The sequence below is a fragment of the Mytilus galloprovincialis genome, chromosome 11 (assembly GCF_965363235.1).
Source record: "Mytilus galloprovincialis chromosome 11, xbMytGall1.hap1.1, whole genome shotgun sequence".
In the NCBI taxonomy this organism is placed as follows: domain Eukaryota; kingdom Metazoa; phylum Mollusca; class Bivalvia; order Mytilida; family Mytilidae; genus Mytilus; species Mytilus galloprovincialis.
The window spans coordinates 71,030,637-71,055,056 of record NC_134848.1 but is presented as its reverse complement, the minus strand read 5'-3'; the positions used below and the strand labels follow the sequence as shown (position 1 = coordinate 71,055,056).

Below are 24,420 nucleotides of genomic sequence, written 5' to 3'. Positions count from 1 at the left end.
AATTGACCTGAGAATTCTACTTTCGTTTTTGACTTGATATTATTATTGCATTGAACATTCATATATTTCTTTCGTACATATTGTAAAATATTGTATTTTTATTTCTTTCAGTTTACCAAACAATACACACTCTGTAAAAACTCCTGTACCAATTCTGGTGGAATTATAATCTACAATCTTCACACACAAGTTGTTATTCTTTATAATTTGCCGAGATTGCGATACAGTCCCATGGTTATACTAGCTGAGTCAGGCTCAGCATAGTAAATTGACGACAACCTGTCTTTACATATCCAGACAAGGAACGACAACGTAGCAACGTACAAACGTACATACCTTTACACTGACAGTGGACTACAGATCTTGTGTGTACTCGACAGCAACCCAACAACGTTGAGTCAACATGGATCCCAGTCATGTGGAACAACAAGAAGAGATTCAGCCCCAAGAAGGAGATGTCCCTGAACTATTAGAAAATCCGTCTAGTACATCACAGTCAGATGAAACTCCCGAGGCTAGGCGAGTACGTGACCTCACGGAAAAAGGACAAGGAGCTTTCACTGAAAAACGTGACAAGTTCTGTCAGGAACTAGAGGCTCTCTGGGCAGACATTGAATCCCAGTTATTGGAAGTAACAACGCCTCCTAACGATCTCCAGCAACTCCTAACAGTCCAGGACAAACTTGTTAAAGCCTGTAATAATTATCGTAGGCTTACAGATGAATACCTAGACTTTCTGAAAAGGACCCGAACATTGGAGAGTCAAAAAGAAATTGATGCATGTAAACTCTCTTTGGATTTACGTCTGTCCAAAGTGGAGCTAGTTATGGAAAAACTACACGAGCATCGCCTCGCTCTAACAAAGGCCAAATCCACTAAAACAAAGACCTCAAGGGGTAAGAAAACCTCGCACAGCGGTAGCTCTAACGTGTCAGACATGTCAAGCCTGGCACGGAGAAAGCGAGCCAAGGCAGAGGCTGCAAAGTCTAAGATAGCATTTGTCGAAAAACATGCCCTTATCTTACAACAGGAAGCAATGTTAGAAGAACAAGCCCTTTTCAGACAAAGTGAAATGGAACAGGAAGCAGCACGCAAAAAGGCTGAAATGGAACAGGAAGCAGCACACAAAAAGGCTGAAATGGAACAGGAAGCCAGTCGTAAACAGGCAAGAATGGAGCAAGAAGTCGCTCAACGTAAACATGAGGCCGCACAGAGAACAGTTCAGCTAGAACAGGAGGCTGCTCACAGAAAAGTGCAATTAGAACAAGAGGCCGCTCACAGAAAAACGCAATTAGAACAACAATTAGAACAAGAGGCTATGCGCAGGAAGGCTCAAATGCAACAAGAAGCCGCACGAGTAAGCCGGGAAAAGGCCGAGCTTAAAGCCAAATTTAACCTTCTTGAAGCACAGAAAGAAGCTGCAGCCGCAGAGGCCGAGGCTCGTATCCTGGAATACGATGATAGCCAAGCGTATAGCGATCTCCCTGACGAAAAGGAAGACCCGCTCCAGCGTGTGCAAGATTTCGTCAATAAACTTCCTGTATCAACTGTTGTTAAGGAAGTAACAGGACCTCAAAAGAAAAAACAAATTCCTGTTAAGATCGAGCTGAGTCACGAAGCACCAGCGTTCGTGCCATCCGTGGCATCGAACTTGCTGTCACAGACATCTGCCGTCTTGCCTTCCGATAATAAGTCACCGGAAGTTACCTTTATCCCAGATCTGGGATTAGTAACCGGCATACAAAAACTAGGTCTTTCAGATGAGAGCCCTACTGAACACCAAAAACAGGGTGTTGAAGAAGCGATCCCTGTCTTACGCACAAAACAAGACGTTATAGAAGAGATCCCTGTTGCACACCAGCAACAAATCAACCTTACATCAGAGATAACTAGATTCCTCTTACGCAAGGACCTGCTTTTCTCCCGATTAACAAGCTTTAACGATCGGGCAGAATCCTTCCATACTTGGAAAGCAAGCTTCAAGAATGTGACTGATGAGTTACAAGTCTCTGACTCAGAACAGATCGATTTACTGATCAAGTGGCTCGGTCCAGAGTCTGCTAAACACGCCATTAGCATAAGAGCGTCGAACGCCAATAATCCTACCATAGGTATACAGAGATTATGGAAGAGGCTTGACGAGCGGTATGGTGCTCCAGAGATGTTGGAAGCCTCTCTCATGAGTAAACTTGCAAAATTCCCAACCTTAACGAATAAGGACAATGCACGTCTCTACGAACTGTCTGACATTCTATCTGAAATAGAATATCACAAGGAAAATCCCAAGCTGGGATGTTTGCTAGCATATTTTGACTCCTCGTCCGGGATAAATCCTATTGTTGAAAAATTACCGTACGGACTCCAAGAAAAGTGGACCACAAGGGCTACAAGATACAAGTCCAAATATGAAGTTGCCTTTCCACCTTTCACAGAATTCTCTGCCTTCATCAGGGAAATAAGCAAAACAAAGAACGATCCTGGGTTCATCTTTGGGTCAAAAGCCACACCAAATACAAAAGGTGCTGCGCCAAGGTCTACGCCTTACCCTAAGACTAAAGTTGGTGCTCATAAAACAGCAGTTGAGCAGCAATCTGGAGACGCCAGCAAACAAGGTCTTTGTATTCTTCACAAAACAAAGCATTCCTTAAATGAATGTCGAGCGTTCCGAGCCAAGTCAATAGAGGAGCGCAAAGGTCTTTTAAAAGAAAACAATGTATGTTACAAGTGTTGTGATTCTACCACACATAGGAGCCGGGAATGCAATGCACGCATAAGTTGTAAAGAATGTGGAAGTAAACAACACACTACCGCACTTCACATCACTAGACCACAGCAACCTGCAAGTTCACAGTCTAGCTCGCCTAAGCAAGCCTACGGCGGGGAGCCTATAGAATCGGCTGAAACTAAGGCAACCTCAGTTAACTCTACCTGTACTGAGATCTGCAAAGATACATATAGTGGAAAATCTTGTGCTAAAATACTTCCTGTGAATGTTTATCACAAAGATAACCAGTACAAAGTTATTCGCATGTACGCCATCATTGATGACCAAAGCAACAGGTCACTAGCATCGCCCGAATTCTTTAATCTTTTCGACGTCAAAGATAAACCGGAGAACTATACTTTATCAACGTGCTCTGGCAAAGTAGTCACTTCCGGGAAAAGAGGAAGAGGTTTCATCATGGAGTCAATCAATGGTAATGGCAAGTTTGACCTTCCTGTACAGATTGAATGTGATCATATTCCAAATAATAGGGACGAAATACCTACTCCTGAAGTAACAATGTATCACCCTCATTTAAAAGAACTTAGGGATAGCATTCCACCTATAGAGGAAAATTGCCAAATTCTTCTCTTAATTGGCAGAGACCTTATAGAGGCACACCATGTCCTCGACCAGCGCATAGGACCACCCAGAACTCCATATGCACAACAACTGCAACTGGGTTGGGTAGTGATAGGAGAAACCTGCATTAACAAGCAGCATGTGCCTCTTGAGTTAAATGTCAAAATAACCAACATTTTACCTACAGGACAACCTTCAACCTTTCAACCATGCACAAGCAAGTTTGACATCCGGGAAAACTACACAGACCCTGTAACGAAAGATTTACAATCGCCACTCTTTGAAAAAACAAGGGACGATGATAAGCCTGGACAGTCATATGAGGACAAAATGTTCATGAAGCAGATGAACAACGAATTTGTGAGAGACTCGGAAGGAAGTTGGGTAGCACCGTTGCCGTTCCGAGTGCCAAGACAGCCATTGCCAAGCAACAGACAACAAGCTCTTCATCGTGCTAATATGTTGGACACCAGTCTGAATAGAAACCCAGTTAAGCGGGAACACTTTCTTACATTTATGAGTAAGATCCTAGACAATAATCATGCAGAGCTCGCTCCACCATTGCATGAACATGAGGAGTGCTGGTATTTGCCATTGTTTGGTGTTTATCATCCGAAGAAACCCGATCAGATAAGAGGTGTGTTTGATTCTTCCGCCAAATGTAACGGAGTTTCACTTAACAGCGTCCTGCTTACAGGTCCAGACTTGACCAATGATCTCTTGGGAGTACTGCTGCGTTTCAGGAAAGAAATGGTCGCAGTAACTGCAGACGTTCAACATATGTTTCACTGCTTTGTTGTCAGAAAAGACCACCGAAATTACCTGAGATTTTTATGGCATAAAGACAATGACCTTCAGGAGAACCTTGTCGAATACCGCATGAGAGTTCATGTTTTCGGAAATAGTCCGTCACCTGCCGTTGCTACGCTTGGACTCCGAAAAGCAGCTCAAGCATCAGAACTAGAGTTTGGCAGTCACGTGACTAGCTTTGTTACAAGAGACTTCTATGTCGACGACGGTCTAACATCATGTCCTACTAAAGAGGAAGCTGTTAAGCTCATGAAGGACACACAGCAAGCATTAGCAAAATATGGAAACTTACGACTTCACAAGTTTGCCTCTAATTGTGCGGAAGTTATGTCTGCATTTCATGCCAGTGATTTGGCTTCAAATCTTAAAGATCTAGACTTAGAATGCGACAGTAAACCCCTACAACGTAGTCTTGGTCTCAGCTGGGACGTAAACACTGATAACTTCTTATTTCAATTATCATCAGAAAACAAACCGATCACTCGGAGAGGAATTTTATCGACGATAAACAGTCTCTACGATCCTCTGGGATTTTTGGCTCCGGTGATTATACAAGGGAAACTCCTATTAAGGAAAATAGTATCAGAAACCGTCGATTGGGACCAACCTCTCACTGATGAGACAGCAAATGAGTGGAAATCTTGGAGAGAGACTCTAATTGCTATCGAAACATTGCGCATTCCACGTACCTACGTGCCGTATCTCAGCAAAACCACCACAAAGGAGTTACATGTCTTCTCTGATGCATCAGAAAAAGCCATAGCAGCTGTTGCATACCTACGCACGACCGACAGTAGTGGTGAACCAAACATAGGTTTCATTCTTGGGAAAGCTAAAGTTGCACCAACAAGTGGTCATACTATTCCACGCCTTGAACTATCTGCTGCAGTATTAGCAGTCGAGATAACACAGACCATCATGGACAATTTAGATTTACATATAGACACCGTAAAATTCTACACAGACAGTAAAGTAGTCCTAGGCTACATCAGTAACGAGACAAGAAGGTTCTTTATCTATGTCGCCAATCGAGTAGAGAAAATAAGAAAATTTAGCTCTCCAAGTCAATGGAATTATGTACCAACTGACCGTAATCCCGCAGACTCGGGAACAAGGTCCGTACCTGCCCACGAAATTCATAGCAGCGAATGGTTATTAGGACCAAGACAACTTCTTTTCTCAGAGCAAAAGAATTCTGAGGACATATATCAGCTAATAGACCCAGAGGAAGATAGAGAAATACGTGCAACTGTTAATGTTGCAAAAACATTTGCCACACTTGAGCATAAAGGTATCGGAACTGATAGATTCAACAGATTCTCCAACTGGACATCACTTATGCGAGCGATAGCCTTTTTGGAACGTTTCTCCCGTTTACACGGGTCAAAACAGACAGCACCAGTGACTTCTCTGGAAGGCTTTTCGAATGCCGAAAATTTCATCTTAATATCTGCTCAATATGAAGTTTACGGAGATGAAATAGATTGCATTAAACGTCAGGAACAAATTCATAAGCGGAGTCCTATAGCTAACCTTAATCCGTTTTTGGACGAACGAGGACTATTACGAGTAGGAGGCCGTATCGCCAAATCTGACTTAAACCTCCGTGAAAAGAAACCTTTGATCGTCCCTGGACGGCATCATATAGCGACATTATTAGTTCGACACTACCACAACAAGATAAAACATCAAGGTCGCCATTTCACAGATGGAGCGATTCGATCCGCAGGATTTTGGATCGTAGGAGCAAAACGCTTGATCTCATCTATTATTCACAAATGTGTGACATGCCGCAAACTCAGAGGAAAAACCGAGTATCAAATCATGTCTGATTTGCCAGATGACCGTCTTGAACCTTCACCTCCGTTTACTAACGTTGGAATAGACACCTTTGGACCCTGGACAATTGTTTCACGTAAAACACGTGGTGGATACGCCAACTCAAAACGTTGGGCAATTTTATTCACATGCTTAGTGACAAGAGCTATTCACATCGAATTAATCGAGGAAATGAGTTCTTCAGCCTTCATAAACGCTGTCAGGAGATTCGCGGCTATAAGAGGCCAAGTTAAGATTTTCCGATCTGACCGTGGAACGAACTTTATCGGCGCAATCGACGATTTAAAGATTGACTCAATCAACATTGAAGATGGACCCTTCAAGAACTTTCTGTACAATTCTGGTACAACTTGGATCTTCAATCCGCCACATTCGTCCCACATGGGTGGAGCCTGGGAAAGAATGATTGGTATCACTAGGAGAATTCTTGATTCTATGCTTCTTAACGCAGCCGGAAGAAGCCTAACACATGACGTGCTCAACACACTAATGGCAGAAGTTTCAGCAATAGTGAACTCTAGACCTCTGGTACCGGTATCAACAGATCCAGAAAATCCGTTAATATTAACTCCGGCTATGTTATTGACACAGAAAACCGACTACATATTCACCTCAGATCATCTTGGAGAATTCGATAAACGAGATCTATGTCTTGCCGAATGGAGACGAGTACAGGCTCTAGCCAGTGTTTTCTGGTCCCGTTGGAGGAAGGAGTACCTGCCGTTACTACAACAACGACGAAAATGGACCGAAGATCGCCGTGATCTCATCGAAGGAGACGTCATTCTTCTAAAGGACAAAAACATTTGCCGTACCCAATGGCCCGTTGGAATTATAGTGAACTCTTTTAAAAGTTCAGACGAACATGTCCGAAAAGCAGAAGTGCGAGTAATCGTTAATGGAAAAGCCACAACCTACACACGCCCTATCGTGGACATGATTCTTCTCATAGAGAACAAACCTGTGTAATTATATGTATATATTTTGGATTAATATAGTGACATTCACATTTGGAATTATACTTTCTGGAATAGTGATATCAGGTAGATTTCAGACGGGGAGTATTCTGGATCACATACGCAACTGTATTTACTATAAAGTCTATTGGATTGAATTTTCAGACATTCATATTTTCCGGAAATAATCTGGACTTATCCGTATTTTCACTACCGTTTACTTTCTCTTCCTCACCTGTCTATTGCAAATGGATGCCACGACAAATCTGCTCCTTTGGATATTGTGACAAATCACCGTCAAGTACGTTTCAAATCGATTATAAACTGTTAAATATATATACCGTTAATTCCGTTAACTTGAATTCCACGTTTATTCAACAAATACGAACTGTAATTGTTTATTTCTATGAATTGACCTGAGAATTCTACTTTCGTTTTTGACTTGATATTATTATTGCATTGAACATTCATATATTTCTTTCGTACATATTGTAAAATATTGTATTTTTATTTCTTTCAGTTTACCAAACAATACACACTCTGTAAAAACTCCTGTACCAATTCTGGTGGAATTATAATCTACAATCTTCACACACAAGTTGTTATTCTTTATAATTTGCCGAGATTGCGATACAGTCCCATGGTTATACTAGCTGAGTCAGGCTCAGCATATTAATCAACGATGTCAAGTAGTTAGTTATGACTTAAACAGGCATTTTTATGTTAGATTTATGTTTTTAATGTACTATGTATAAACAATAGCCCCAGTTCCGTCCGATTCGTCAAGTTACGCTTTCGTAAGTTCGTTCGTCAATAACCTGGTCATCTATATTTGTACCATTTCTATGTACTTGTAAATTCCTGCAATTCAAATCATCGCGTTTGTGTGTTATTCCTGAAGATAAAGCTCTTCAGAAAGTGTTATTTTCATGTATAAGTCATATCGTGGCCACCAGTCATTAAATGTAATCATAGTTAGCAACCTGTTGTTATTTGACAGTTGTCAACAAAATTTGTATTAGTTTTTTCAGAATTTTAAATATTTCTGCTTCGAGCCTCACTATTATGACATTGCTTGTCAAAATGTGCTTCTGATGTAGTAAGATATATAAAATTACTGTAGTTATAATTGTCATAGTAGAAAATGGCATATAATATTTAAGGATGGTTTGGTATAACCTAAGCTTAAAGTTTGAGAATGCGGAAAATAAACAACTACAGCAGAGCGATCTCGAATTGGTTAAGAAAACTCATCGAAAACAGCAAAAAAGTAACTGTGTATTACTATACATGATTATAGGATAAAACATTACGTTGTCGTATGTGAAAAATACTGAATAAGACAGTTGAAAAATACAAAAAATATAACAAATTGTCACCACAGTGAACGAAACAAAAAAAAGGCAAATTCCTCGACATAGTTTTGATATGACCAACACTTTCATTGGTATTTTATTTTATATTTTTCTTTTTATATTCGAACATTCAAACATGTTTATGCTAATGAAATTAACATGCTTTGACCTATGTTGAGAATTAATTTTAATGATGCTATTTTTTTAATTTGTAGGGCATTATATTGACGTATGACATTCAAAGCCAAAAATCTTTCCTGAGTGCATCTGAGATGATCCCAATTATCAATCAAGTATTTATGATCGTATACGTTTTACAATTACCAATTATGTGTTTACAAGTAAACGTAATGTTTTAGTCTTAACCTGCTATTTTGATCTCATAAATCATCTGAAATTTTTATCATAAAAATTGGTTTGCAATTAAAGTTTATTCAAGCGAAATGTCTAAATATTACTGAAATTATTAGCGGAAAAATCGGAAAATTTACGGAAAGATTTAAAAAGACATTTTCAGTTAAAGCGACTATTTCTGATTGTATGTTTGATTTTGTGTTTATTACTGATATGCCAATATTTGAGGTAAATTACATGTAAACACAAAAATATATCAAATTAATTTCCTAGATTGAAGTAACAGGATGCAGGCTAGTTATTTTTAACTGCTATTGAAAAAAAGAGGTTTTTAGTAAAGTTATACTCTTATCGCTCAATACAATTGCATCCTTGTAAAAGAATTATTGCAATCTTACGTTTTAATTTTACTACCCATTTTACTACCCAAATTAGGATGAATGTGATTGCATCGTCTTAAACCCCGGATTATGAACATGTACTCTTTCTGCAATTCCGGGCCACAATATTTGTTTGCCCAAGTCAGGTCTTTGATTTATAGAAAAAAGTAACATACATTTAATTTGTGATACATGAACCATTTGTGTGAGAAGTGTTTTTGGCAAATACAATAACATTGTATAATATTATATGTTATCTGTAGGTAACTAAATCAACAGTCTTTTGTGAGATGATGTTGTTAGAGTTTGTCTTCTAATTTAGGTTTGCATATCCCTATGGTATCTTCCGCCTGGTTTCTTCCTCTTGAAATACAGATAATATATCTGATTCATTAACAATCCCAAAAGGCTGACTGAAAATCGTGTTGACTCTGTCTTAATCATAATCAATTGCATTCCTGGTAAAAGTAAAAATAAGAGTCAGACGGCCTCCATTATTATATTTGTTTTTGAAAAAAATATGACAGCATTTGGGACAAATAATTTAGTTTTTAATGTATGTATATTTCTTAGTGTATATTTGTTAAAAAATTATTTTAAAATATTCCAAGATACTTTTAACAATACAAAAAGTTAAATATAATGTTTTCATTTTTCAGAATTGTGATAAAAAAGTAAACAGAGTATTTGTAGGGTTAAAATGTGATCTCAGACAAAATCGAGCGGTTCTACAGGATGATGCCCAAGAGGTAATGTTAACATGTATTTTCAGAAGAAAAAAAAATCGTCTATAAAAAAAGCAGTTAAACTAGTTTTGAAGGGAACAGGAAGAAAAGTACTTTGTATGTAGGTATGCACATTAAGATTATTATTTTATATTTATTAGTAAATTTGTTAACTCGATTAATTTGCATTCTACTCTTTAGAGCTTTAATACTTAAAAAAGGACTCAATAAAGACTAAGCAACACGAGCCGAACCAAAAACAGTAGATGACAGACTGTAAGCTAAATCAATTCGATAGCAATCTAACAAAATTTAATGAGAATCGAAAGATGCCTATAGGACATTAAAAAAACCCATAAAATACGAAGAAAACACAGTTTACAAAACACAAAATAGAAAACTAAAAACTAAGCAATGCAAATGCTTCAAAAACATGCATTTTTTTGGATACAGTATGTGACTTTCAGATGTAATGCCGAAGATCACCCCCGTTTTTGAAGCATTTGCATTGCTTAGTTTTTAGTTTTCTATTTTGTGTATTGTAAACTGTGTTTTCTTCTTTTTTTGTGTGTGTGTGTGGGTTTTTTTTAATGTCCTATAGGCATCTTTCGCTTCTCATTACATTTTGTTAGATTGCGATCGAAGTGATTTAGCTTACAGTCTGTCATCTACTGTTTTTGGTTGGGCTCGTGTTGCTAAGTCTTTATTGAAGACTTTAGTTTCCTATTATACTGTTATGTGGGTGATTTTGTGTTTTTCCCATTGTATTTTGTATTTCCCATGGTATTTTTTGTTCTTCGTTGACATGATAACTGATTGTCTTATGTCTTTAGTTTTCGTTAATAATGTGTGAAGTATCAATCCTTTTGTAAACGACTGCTACATTTATATGTAAATTTGACATATGAATTAAAATCTATTAAATCCATATCATTAATATTTCATCTAGTAAAAACTGAATCTGTTCGAAAAAAAAAACAAAACTGCGTAAGCATTTGATGGTAAACACCTGTTATCTGGCTATGATGATAATTAACTTATTCCAGAAGTTGTGTGTGAAGTGAGACAATTAACAATTACATCTTAGAAAATAATTTTCCGGGAACGATTCATTCCAAATGTTGCATTTGTTTTTCTTCTCTCTTGTTTAGTTTGCAGACAAACATAAAATGAAATATGTGGAAGCCAGTGCACTTACAGGAGAAAACATTGAAGACGTGTTTTATTCCTTAGCCGAAGATATAAAAAGAAGACAGGAACAAGAGATGGTATGTAATATGAAATGTATTATATAATATTATGGCCTGATATTGCATATTTTTTCTGTGTTTTTAACTGGTGTTCACTACAATAAGAGTATAGACCATATGCCAGTCAATCACAATAACACTTAATTTATTTCGTGCGGCTGAAACGCTGTATCTGAAGTTACCTCCAGCAAGAACTTACAACCCAAAAGATTTGAAAACCAAGTTTGAAAAAAACGTCAATACGTTAAAAACGTATGACCAAAAAAAAAAAAAAAACCCGACATTTGTACTTTGTATGTGATACTTGGAATCTTAGCTTCTTTCCTTTCTTTTACAATTATAAAAATAACACTATATATTTCTTGGGTCCGATCCGTTTTTCTAGATTGCCAAAACCCAATTCCAAACATTTCAAAGCTAGGGAAGGAAAAAAACATCAGTACTGCTATGACTAAAAAGAACTTAAAATGAATAGCAAATTTTAGCAAAGGTCAACTTTGCCATAGGGAGTTGAAACCCCAGTTTCATAGTAATTTCATAATTTATGAATTTATGAATTGGAGAATTTTTGAAATATAAAAGAAGTTTTTCTTACCTGGGTTTTCCGGGCGGGTAATACTTTGCCAACCCTGTATCTTACGGTATCTGAACTAGTTAAAAGTTTAAAACATAGTTTCTAAAATGTCTGCTCATAAACATCTCTTGGGTTACACGTATCTGTATAAATGTGTCTTAGTATTTAATTGCAACTGTGTTTGGCAATTTTCATCGTTTGTTTATAGTCTTTATTAATGTCGTAATTTCTACTTCTAGCTAGGTTTTTGTATAGCTTGAAAGTCAGCAAATACGAATAATTCATAGCTATCTATGCACTGCTTCTTACCTCTAAACTACGACCCTTACTTGTAATATAAACTGCAAAGCATGCAGCTAAATGCGCTGCTTCTTACCTCTAGGAACCTCCGGGCTGAGCCTTACTGCAAGCCAAATGTAAACACAACAACGACTGACGAATGTGACGTTGCACTGGCATTTATTTGAAAGTCCCGGAAGTAAATATTCTAAGTAGGAAGAAAAACATAACGTAAAACGCTGACATAAGATATAGGATTCCTCGACTCAAAATTCTTATAATAATACCATCTTATGAATAAACAAATCGAGACATATTTATTCTTCCAGTTAAGAAATCATAAATGAACACTTTTGGGTTCACGATTAAAATATTGACCCAACGGTTACGTTCTGAACAGTACATGACAAAGTTGCGCCATATATGACGTTATCGATACAGCTAATAACATAAAGTAAAACGTGCGTTAATTACTAATTCAATATACTAAATACTAGAAATAACTTCTGACAACTTATATAAACTTTCTTAATACAATAACAACAATATTCCTTTACTTGGAAATAACCAAAACACACATTTACAACAATTAACTTTGATATGCAGGAATCCAAATCAAGAGATCGGACAAGGAAAGCAAAAACAAGACCAAGACTTAAACGAGTAAAGCAAATACAGAGTCAAAATTTTACCCGAAACCGAAGTCCAAACAATCCAGTGACAAAAAACCAGCAAACAGTAAAGGAAGGTATATATACACATGTGATTCATTTTGCGATAGTTATTGTTAAAATGTTGATACGCAAGAAGGCAAATAATATTGAATATCATTTCGTACATGTTGCAATTTGAAGTGGATATACTGTTGTGGTATGCAAATCTGATAATTCAGAAATCAATTGCTACACAATATATGCATAAGAGACCAGCCATGATTCCTTCCACTGTGGATTCATCATTTTTCGTTGGATACAAGTTTTCGTGGGTTTCGTTGGTTCAGGCGAACCACTAATTCAAAAGGTCAACGAACACTACAAAGTTTGTATTGGCTTTGTTTATAGATAAAGGCAAAACAACGATCTCAAATATCAACGAAAATATAAGTTTTCCTCAAATTTATCAAAATAAAAGTAAATTTGTGTAAGTTAATCTGTCTTTTATGATTTCTTTTCTAACAAGCAAAGCATAGAAATCAAAGTTTTGAAAAATATGCCCCAAATATAAATAAGACGAAGCAGAAGTCTACTGATGTGAACATCTGACCAAAAAATTATACAATCAGTCAAAACATTAATAATTCAATAAGAATAACCAACATTTCAACAGAGAACATACACCAATAACAAGCTATTGGTGTCAAACCCATAAACAACAAAACCAAACTTCTTCACGAGGTTCCGTACTTCAGGCACGCAAATGCATAAATTGCAAGTTTACATCATAACAAAATTGTTATTTACAGTAAATTCATATTCATCAACCTTTTACAGTACATGAAAAATTGGAGTTGCTGGGGCTAGAAACAACTGAGGATTTACAAGAGATAATGAAGCTTGGAACATATCGTTGCTATGGGAACAGAATATTTTTCGTTGGGCAGTTTTCTGTAGGGAAGACTACGCTAGCTAAGGTCCTTATAGGCGAGGAACTTCTAACACATCGAGGGGCTACGGATGGAATATGGATTCACATAGGGAAGGCTGGAATGAATCTGGAAGACAAGAAATGGCTGACCTTGCCCCAAGGTGTGTTTGATTGTGATATGTAAAAAGTTTTAGTATAACAATTATGTCATTTGATTTCATATCAGGGTATACTGCTAATCTTCTCTCCAATTACTATTACAAAGGTCACAGGAGATTTTACATTGTCATCTTTATATTTTAATTGATTGTTACTCTACCGCAAAAGTGTATCCTATATAATCTAAGTTCAAAACATAATTTGTTTGTGTTGTTGAAGTCTTTGTCAGCTTTACTATCAACTACTAGTACCATACACTTTTTGTTGGCGTCGTTGTTCGTGTCTTTGTCCCCGCAGATAAAACCCCAAACAACATTATTTTTGTGTGTAAACCTCATTACATAAACTGCTTGATAAATGAATTAGGTATTGACAATTCACTTGGAAACTCTACATATACCCTTACTTACCAAAGAGGAAATCCTGGATAATTATCGGTCTGTTCTATGTTCCTTTGGAATTTCAACCAAAGATGAAGAACTGGATCTGCCATCACTGTGTTGGATACCTAAACTACATAAGTGTCCTTACAAACAACAGTATATTGCTGGGTCTTCCAAGTTTTCCATGAAACCTCTTTCTAAATTATTAACATCTATTTTGTCGAGCAATCAAAGCCGGGATTCAAAGTAATTGTGAAACTGGCTATTCTAGACGTGGCTTGAATCAGATGTGGATACTAAAACATTCCAAAGATTCTTTTAAATAAATACAATATAAGACTCTTTCATCTTGTAATAGTATTGCTTTGTTTCATAAAAAAGAATGGCAAACGTAGATATGAGTATATTGCCTTAGGGAGAGATAAATCATACTTTGTAAAGGATCACAGCGATTCAAACAAAACATTCTCTGAAACTGACAATATCAAGATGCTCGATTTCTTGATTGACAACATATTTGTTACGTTTGGAGGACGTGTTTTCAACAGACTGTCCAATGGAAACCAATTATGCCCCTCATCTTGCCGACTCTTTTCTTTATTGTTATGAGGCGGACTTTTAAAGGAACTTCTTAGGATGAAAAATAAGAGGTTAGTTATATCCTTTCACTTTACCTTCCGCTATATAGATGGTTTTCTCTCACTAAAAAAACTGTACACTTATTTGAAATAATTGAAAACTTGGTGACTATGTTGAAAGCATCTATCCTATCGAAATAGAGATAAGCAGATAATGTTAATCCTCCCAAATATCTTGACTTACATCTATAAATTGACAATGAGAGTCGGTTGAAAACAAAACTTTCCTATCATGATTGCCTTGATAGAGGATAGAAGCTTACAAGGAAGCTATGTAACCAAGATTTCGAAATGGTCATGTTGAAATCATCCCTTCGTGAATTTGACGGACGCCATCACGAGTTGGTTGACCGTTATGGGATAACCGTTTCACAGGTGAAATCGGGTATGTTTCTTACGTCATAACAACAATCCTTTTCTATTTTCATGAATGTGTTCTATCGAAATAGACTATTTATCGGGTTTGCAATAATATGAGCAACACGACGGGTGCCACATTTAAAGCAGGATCTGCTTACCCTTCCGGAGCACTTGAGATCACCCCAAGTTTTTGGGTGGGGTTCGTGTTGCTCAGTCTTTAGTTTCTATATTGTTTCTTATGTAATATTATTTGTCTGTTGGTCTTCTTCAGTTTTAGCCATGGCGTTGTCAGTTTATTTTCAAATTATGAGTTTGACGGTTTCTCTGGTATCTTTCGCTCATCTTTTGTTAGATTAATTTAGATGCTGTTTGAATTGTTTAGTGTGTTGTGTTGTATGTCTGATTGTTTTCGTAGTTTTGCCTGAATGAAAAAATTATAAACAATGTATCTTAAAACATGTAAAAGTCATGCAACTATATTGAACGAGATCTAGAAATTTACATTTTTTTCTCAAAATACTATTATAAGTAACTATTATGATTATGACGGTCATTTTATGACGACGTCATACTTATTTCGACTAACACAATATGTTATCCATGGATAAGGGAATTTTACCCAACTATACTGACATATAAGACATATGTGAACTGTACCCAAAATAAAAAATTAAAAAGAAAACAATAAGATATAACACAAAAGGTAACTGTACTTACAAAAGTAACATCATAACTAAATACATGAATATTGGATTCATAGATACCGAGACACGTCGTATAACAATGCGAATTCACACTTGGCAATACAGCCATATTTGGGAATAGGTCACGTTCAGTACTAAGCAGACAGACGATCAAGATAGTTCAACTCAATCTAAAACGTAGTAAAAATGTTGTTAGTTACTTTAGAAACAAACATATCGTGTATATTAATTTACTTCATAAAAACAAACTAGATAAAACATAACTTTTGAATTTATTGACTAAAATCAGAAAGACATTAATGCATTCACTATTTTATATTCAATATAATATTTTATTTTTGCGATATTTACACAGGTCATTTAATTGGTTGTTTATATATCACCTTGGTCCCCTAGGATATATACGCCGATTCATTGCTATCATTAGACGTTTGCTGTCAAACAAGACAAAAGATATAAATAACATTGACGTCTATAAACCAAAATCAAGAACAAATGAAAAAGGGAGTATGTTTGACTTTAAGAGGTGAAAGAATCCAAGCCCATTCCGGTTGAGGCGAATACGTTAAATCGATCTCTTTTATAGAGAGAGCATCAACGTCTCTGCATGTAAAGAAAGCCTTGCAAGGCTCCTTTATGGGATTCCTAGGTGCCCGGTTTCACATAATTGCATTGTTCTCTGTTATATTTCAGGCAGTTCTAATCTGGACATTATTGCCGGGATGCTCATTTCGTTACAAAGGCAAGATAAGGAAGGTATGCAAGCTGAAGAACAATGTTCATTTTTGGTTGAGTCCTATGAACAGCCCGATGTTAGCAGTGCAGAAAAAGAAATGGATGTTGCTATTGATAAACCGAAAGAAGCTCAAACAATACAACCGTCGTCAGACATTCCCGTGACAGATGAGATACATGCACAATCGTCTGTTCCACAGAAATCAGAAGAAACGACGTCATACGACAAGCCGAACAAACAACTACAATTCCGGAACTTATTGTCCAGCAATATTCCGCAATGGAAATTGAAAAATCTTATCTTCCAAGCCATCAAAGAAGGAAAGTACAAACAGAATCTAGTCTTCTTTGATATCTGGGATTTTGGTGGACAAAAGGAATTCTACATGACTCATCAGCTATTCATTACAAGTCGTGGGATATTTGTGTTGATGTTTAATTCCTGTCATAGCCTTCATTTGGAGAATGATTCCTCAATAACCAGTCATCATGAGACATCGGCAGCAGGTATATACACATATGTTTATCTCAACTTGCCTACTAGATTTATTAGGAATTTATTAAATTTATCTAATTAAAAATATGAATTCAGGGGATTCAAAAATGTCCCATATGAGGCATAAGATCTTCGTTTCATTGTGTTTTTGTTTGTTGCATCACTCACGTTAACCTTATATACATCCATGTATCAAATCAAACAATCAGAAACAAGAAAAACTAAACCTCATGTAAAATAGCTGTATAATTCTATGAAAATCATGTATATCAGTGATTTATGTTTGATTTTAGTTTACTTAGTACACTGGGTGAATTCAATACTGACCTACTGCAAAAAGTCTAAAGACGGATTTCCACGAATCTTGTTGGTTGCAACGCATAAAGATAGAGTTCAAAAGGTAATAAAATTCGAAAACCTTCTCAGAACAAATACACATAATATGAATGTGACAAAATAAATTCAGAAAGAGGCTTGACGCATGCCAAATGTTTCCATAGGTACTTGGTTTACCCCTGTTTGTTTTGAGGAAGATCATTTATTAAAATATACATTAAAACTTTCATACAAGTGGGAATTTACCTAGCTATTCATCAAAGGTTAACCCACCATTTTCTTCATCAAATGTGTTAACCAAGTCGGGTATATGAGAGTTGTTTGTTACTCGTTCCTCTGATTGATAACGTTTAATCTCCAATTCTTATTTTTACTTCTACTATGTATACGTTTTTAGTATTTTCTTTAATCTTTTTTAGACATGGCTTGTTTTAATGTATATCTTCAAAAATGAATTTCGACTACAAATAAACTGTATAAATTCATTGAACAGATTTCTTCTCCGTAAGTAAGGAAGCGCCTTAAAAAGAGTCATTTTGTAGATTTCATGTTAGATTTTATGTTGTTATTGAGATGTAATATATACTTTATTTCATCAATGTCTGTCAAGTGCAACCATAAATTTATAGCAAATTCTTCATGTAGATTATTTAATTGTAGGACAAAATAGAATAATGCCGGGAGAAGCTAACTGAATCACTAGATCAATTGTTCAAATCCCATGCAGGTCTTGCTCATTTAGAATACAAGCCTCTGATTTTCATCAATGCCACCGATATCAACGATCCAGAAATAGATCTTCTGCGTCAACGTGTGATAGTTCGTGCTTCTGATCATCCAAGATGGGGTGAAGAAATGCCAACCGCATGGGTTCCATTGGAGTTGCAGATAGCTGAACAAGTGGAGCTCGGCAAAAACATCATCTCTAAACAGCAATTACAGGATCTCAACTCAAAAAATGAATCAATGGTGTTATCAGAGAAGCAGCTAATCACCTTCCTGAAGGTTCAACATTCACTTGGCAAGTTGCTTTTCTTTGATGACATCAAACTTCGTGATTCTATCATCATTAATCCTGTTTTCCTGATCGAAGTTCTTAGATCAATTATAACAGACAAGCAGTTTTGGCCGAAAGAAGAAAAATTGGAAAAGATTTTCCGGTCTTTGCAAGACACAGGTAGAATAGAAAGAATGGCCATGTATGCATTATGGAATCAAGAAGCATTCAAACATATAGTACCGTATAAAGAATTTATGATCAACATTTTAGTGTACCTGGACATACTTGTTCCTCCACAAAATCTAACTGAAGATGAATACCATTTCTTTGTACCTTGTATGATAAAGAAGCATGATAACACAAAATATATGACACGAAGATGCAGCTCTAAGAATTCTATCATCATGGCGTACAGATTTGTTGAAGAGGTGATTCCTCCTGCACTGATCTACCGTTTTCTTGCCTCGTTGGTTACTATGTGGGTAATAAAAACCTATAAGGGGTCAAGCATGTCATTTTCCAACCTTGTAGTTGTTGAGGTAGACGGTAACCATGGTGTAGCAGTCCAGGTAAAAGGCAGAAGGATCGTTGTTTTGCTCATCCATACTGAAGATGTTGCACATATCATACCGACGTTAGCTTCTTCTGTTCAAGAATGTCTTACGGCAGCTGTTCGTCGGATATCAGAATTTTATTCCCTGTTGTCAGAAGATGGAGATCAAAATGCAAAATATTCCACGCCATTTGAAATAGATTTCGGAGTAATCTGTGAGAGTCTATTCCGCAAATCTGTCTGCTTTTTTCCACATAGGGATATGCCGACTACAGGAAGCCGTACATGGGTTTGTCCACATGGTACATCACATGATGTGAAGAACCTTTCCATGTGGTTTGCTGAAAAGGTAACTGATATCTGAATAATATCTTGTTTAAATGATTACAACCGCGTAATTGAATTTCACAGTCTTCTGTATTTATTGTATAACTGATAATTTAAAAATATTGAACAGGAGAAAGTAAACCAACAACATTTTTAGATGATCCTTAAAGTAAAGACAATACAAAGTAGATTTGTATTAGTTACGATGGTTGATATAGTTTAATGTTTAATTTTTTATGGACTTCCACTTTTTATAATTCATGTCAAGTTAAATTTTTTGAGAGAGTGTAATTTTACTTTTAAATGTTTATAGTGTATGCGGTTTTCATTAACATAACTCTCTGTCTTGCGATGCCTTCATCTATTATTAGTTTCACCGAACAAAAAAAAATCGTTAATATCAATTAAGTTTGATGTGAACGACTTTATATGCGATTTCGTGAAGTAATGTTTATAATCCCCTTAATATGCAAAAAAGCAACTTGAGCTTTTTCTTTAACCTATTTTTTTTCAATATCATATTTTTTAATTATTTGTTTCACAAACTATCCACCTGCTTCTTGAAACACCTTAATCAAATGTATTCTAAAGCGTTTTAAAGAGGCACTAGCTACGAGATGTATAATATTCAAATATCTTTTTTTGTGCTCAATCAATAATGAAATGCAAATAGTGAAATAATAATTAGCTTTTAGCAGCCAGTATGGTTCAAATTTGTCAAAATAAGCTAACAAAACATTTATTATGAATTATTCACTTGCATGTGAATAATTCGACCTCATTGAATACGTATTCATGTGAACGTCAATTTAAACCCTCAGCTGAAGACGGAAAACACGTGAATTGTATGTGTAAAGTTATTTAAAGGAAAAGAATGTCAACATTGAAAGCGAAACATAGATAAATCATTTGATTGACTGATTCGATCCACAAAAATGCATTCTTATACAGGTAAAAACAATAATGAACATTTATTTTTCATCTATAATATGAAATGATTCAAAAACTATATATATATGTGATTTTATACATTCCAAATGAATGATAAGTGTTGAGCATACGTTAGTGAACATTTATGCAGACAAAGATGTAATTTAAAGGTAAAGTTTAAATAAAGGCAACAGTAGTATACCGCTATTAAAAATCATAAATCGATTAAGAGAAAATCCGGGTTACAAACTAATTATTACCGAGGAAAACACCAACTATAAGAAGAAAAACAAAAGAACATCAGAAAAAAGTGAATTTTAAAACTACGGCTTTGTACTTGCTATCTTATTAACATGTTATATGAACAAATAATAAAAGTAAATATATTTTTAGGTTTCATGCAAAAGATGTGAAGTTAACTGTGGAGGTAAGTACAATTATGGTCACTTTTTGGGTTAGTAAAATACCCTTATATCTCAAATTGTAAGATGTCAGATTTAAACTTGCCGTGTCAATCAAAACATTCGTGATAGTGACCCAACGACTACTTGTGGCATTAGCTTACACACCTGTCAATTAAGTATGTATACTGTAGTATTAAACTTTTTTTGTTATCATTTTAAGAAATAATTGATGCAAGCTCTTCTTTAGTGTAGTTTTAACATAGGTAGGTATGCTATTCGTGATAATTTTTGACCGAGCGATAAAACTACAATAAATCATAGCTTGCGTCAATTATTTTGATTCCGATGAGGTTAATTACGGTAATTTCTGTGTCCGTTGTGTTTTAAGTGTATAGCGTTTGTGTACGCTCTTCCATGAACCTCCCTTGCTACACGCAATGTGTTTTTTAGAGGAAGGGATTTTAAACAGCCGATATGAACATTGTAGTATTAGGTCAAATATGACAATTGCGAATTTGTACCTCATTGTAGTCATTGTATTTCTATTATTAACAACTTGTGTATCATTTAAGAGTTGGAAACTGTTTAAAGTTAATAAAATATATTGAATGCATGCCAATTTGATAAAATTCATTTTTCTGCAGTTGTCCAAATACCCATGTGCAAACACATTTTATTTGATTTCCAGCATGGGGTTGTTTAAAAAGAGAAAGAAGCACGTCATATTAGAATGAGATATAAAACAATACACAATGGGACAGATAGTAATTTGCTCCTAAGAAAGGGGAAGTTGACAACAGGAAATTTCAAATTGTCCGGTTTTTCATAAATCTTTGTTTAAATTCATGTCGCGGTGTCAGTTCACATAAAGATGGCTAGTTAAGAAAGCACACTTGCCAGTTTCGATTATATCCTAAACAGAAAATCAATAAAAATACCAGATTTTAAGAGTATTTACGTCTGAGGTACGTATGGTTTTAAGTTGCCGTTGAACAAGAAATAAGTTCAATAAATATAAAAGTAAAATCATAAAAATACTGAACTCAGAGGAGAATCCAATCGGAAAGTCCATAATCACATGACAAAATCAAATGACATAAACGCATATATAATTTCTGTTCTAAGATTATTATCATCGAAATTATTGATATGCATTGTGAAATTACTATATATTCAATTAATTTCTAATCACTAGGTCTTGGGAGACTCGAATTAGAGCAATGTCCTCTTGATAAACATATCATAAGACTTGTTGCAGAAATAGAACCATACAAATGTAGAGATGTTGTTGTCAACCTAGGGGTTACAGTTAATACATGGGAAAATCTAGAATATCAGTTCCAGCATCAAAACCCAAATGATCTGAAATTCATGGCTGTTTTCAAATGGAAGGAGGAAAACAAAGATGCTTCATTTTTACAACTGCAAAAAGCACTTGAAAATTGTCACATCAATAAACACATACTTTGTCAGGTAATTTACAAATTGGTCAATTGTCAGAACATTGTGACAATCAAGAATCTTTATCAAGTGTATAAGATAATCTTAATTAAATTTTAATAAAGTAAAAAAAAATGCAAGAAAAACAATTCTTAAAATGTCGTATTGCAAAAAACAAATGATTAAAAAGACGAACAACAGTACACAAAACAAAACGAAGAAACTAAAGACTGTGTAACACGAACCGTACCATATACCGTACAATAAGTAGTATGGTTCGCTACTGACCCCATACGGATCCATAGAGGGTTAGTAAAATTCATAGGGGGTGAGGCCGGAGGCCGAATCCCCTATGGATTTTATTCACCCTCTATGGTCCATAGGGGGTCAGTAGTTAACCGTATAACGAATTTATCGCACGCTGGACTTTTTCTGCTGCGTTATGTTGAAAAATAAACAATGAAACACAACAACATCGATAGATGACGTCACCATTAACGCGTCATGAACCCCCTATGAAATCTACTAACCCCATACGGTCTCATAGGGGGTCACCACGTGACGGCGTTAAACCAATCACAACGTGATATTTTACCTGCGGTGCGATTAAATAACTTACTGCTCCATTTTATTGTTTGATTTTAACTTGTTATTCGTCTGTTGATTATGAATTATCAAATCAAAAGCCAAACACAATGTAACATGTATCTGATTATCTTAATAACACAGACACTTTTTTTGTTGCTGTGGTTGTGGTAAAAAAAAATTGTTTGAGGGGGAGGGGTCATCATAATTGATTGATGTGTGTTTTTGATTATTATGAAAGTTATCAATTTCAGATTTTGAGGGACAGTGATCCACATTCGGGTTAGTAATATATTATATTATACTGTTTTAAAATATCCAGGTTAATCCTGCAATTTGATTGGTTACTAAGAAGGGATATAAGGTCATATATACCCTGTGGAAAGACAGAGATAAAGAATAGTAATAAGTTATTCTTATTAAATTGTCAAACTCTTTAAAGCAACCTGTAGTCTTTTCGATTTTGATTCGTTAACTTCTCTTCAAACTTGATAAGGTTACTGTTGCTCAAGCTATCATTATAATTGTAGTTGCTCGATGTGCATTGCTTTCATTACGCCTCAGTGTGCGGGATTTTCTCGCTGTGTGTGGGACCGATTGTCCCCCCGCTATTTTCTGTTTTGGTCGCGTTGATATCTCTTTGACACATTCCCTATTCTAATTCTCAACTTTATTACTAATTGTAAAGTAAACATCATTGTTTAAAACAGCGTTTAATATATAATTAAAATCAGGGATGTACTTTATTGGAGAATAATTATAAATTATTTTTTAATTGAACTTTCAGGTCTCCCCAGAGACTGTTTAGAGAAGACACCATCAATGTCAGTGCTGAGATATATATCTAATCATATTGGAGACAGCTCGTTACAGCTTGGTATAGAACTGGGCCTTGATATCTCAGAAGTACAACATATCCAACATCAATTTAAAGATAAATTACTGGACCAAACAAGAGAAATTTTGCGACGTTGGAAACAGAATCAGTCACAACCAACAGTTGAAAATTTAGTCAAAGCTTTGTTTAGAATTGGAAAAGCAAGTTGTCTGAAGGGTGTTCAGTTTTGATTAGAATGAAATGTTTAAAAATATTCAATGATTCTGTTTGATTACTGTATTTGTACTTTTCGCCGTGTATTTATTTTCACGAATTTCGCGGTTGGTTTATTTTCGCGAAAATAAATACACGCGAATCTAAATCAAACCTTTCAACTGAAAGGCAATAATTATAAAATCGCGAAAATAAATACCCGCGAACGTGTTTGAAAAAAAGTACAATAAAGTATTTTTTTAAATGACATTTTAATAGAGTTGTGTTGGTCTGATATATAACTACGAGTATCAACTTTCATTATAATACTTTTTTATACTTGTTGATCATTTTGATCATGACATGCTTCACATGCGTCGACCGTACGGTGACCTACAGTTGTTAATTTCTGTATAATTTGGTCTCTTGTAGAGAGTTGTCTCATTGACAATCATACCACATCTTCTTTTTCATGTTTACAAAATTTGTTTTTATAGTTATTGTCTATCACTCTCAGCGTACTTCCATTTTTTGTTAATTAAGATTGGAATTATTGTTCACTTTTTTTGGTTTTGCATTATACTGCAGAATCTTCTGATCAACCGAGTCATTTTCTTTCAAATTGTAATTGCCAAAAATCATGGCACATCACTTAAAACTGTCTTTTTTTAAATAAAGTAATCTTATTAAAGTACATAAACAGAGTTCATGATTACCTTGATACAAGTAAACTGGAATAGGATCCTTGTTAAAGGATACCGGTCGCATACGCATGCATGCACCAACATGGAAATTTTGTGATTGTGCTTAAATATGTTGTACAGTCAATGATAATTAAATTAAATTTCTATGAAACTTCATGTTATAATAAAAATGTATAAACATGTA

General features: G+C 35.5%; 2 protein-coding genes and 1 long non-coding RNA gene across 3 annotated transcripts in view; all 3 read left to right on the top strand.

The window, feature by feature from the left end:
- LOC143052738 (uncharacterized) overlaps positions 1-7,549 on the top strand; it is a 7,845-nt gene extending 296 nt beyond the window's left edge. Inside the window, exon 2 of the long non-coding RNA XR_012971219.1 lies at positions 112-7,549. This is a non-coding gene — a long non-coding RNA (uncharacterized LOC143052738). The remainder of the gene's footprint in view (positions 1-111) is intronic.
- The window catches only part of LOC143050886 (ras-related protein Rab-35-like), a 16,075-nt gene extending 3,860 nt beyond the window's left edge, over positions 1-12,215 (top strand). Inside the window, exons 4-6 of the mRNA XM_076223992.1 lie at positions 8,522-8,599; positions 9,700-9,789; positions 12,198-12,215. Of these exons, the coding sequence (XP_076080107.1) occupies positions 8,522-8,599; positions 9,700-9,789; positions 12,198-12,215 (186 nt within the window). The remainder of the gene's footprint in view (positions 1-8,521; positions 8,600-9,699; positions 9,790-12,197) is intronic.
- Positions 10,920-24,420, top strand: LOC143052740 (uncharacterized). Its single transcript, XM_076225847.1, has 9 exons — positions 10,920-11,033; positions 13,359-13,613; positions 16,390-16,938; positions 17,221-17,327; positions 17,924-19,165; positions 20,467-20,500; positions 21,673-21,950; positions 22,757-22,784; positions 23,290-24,420. Exons 5-9 carry the CDS (start codon positions 18,119-18,121, stop codon positions 23,568-23,570), a joined length of 1,668 nt encoding a protein of 555 aa, XP_076081962.1. The 5' UTR covers positions 10,920-11,033; positions 13,359-13,613; positions 16,390-16,938; positions 17,221-17,327; positions 17,924-18,118; the 3' UTR covers positions 23,571-24,420.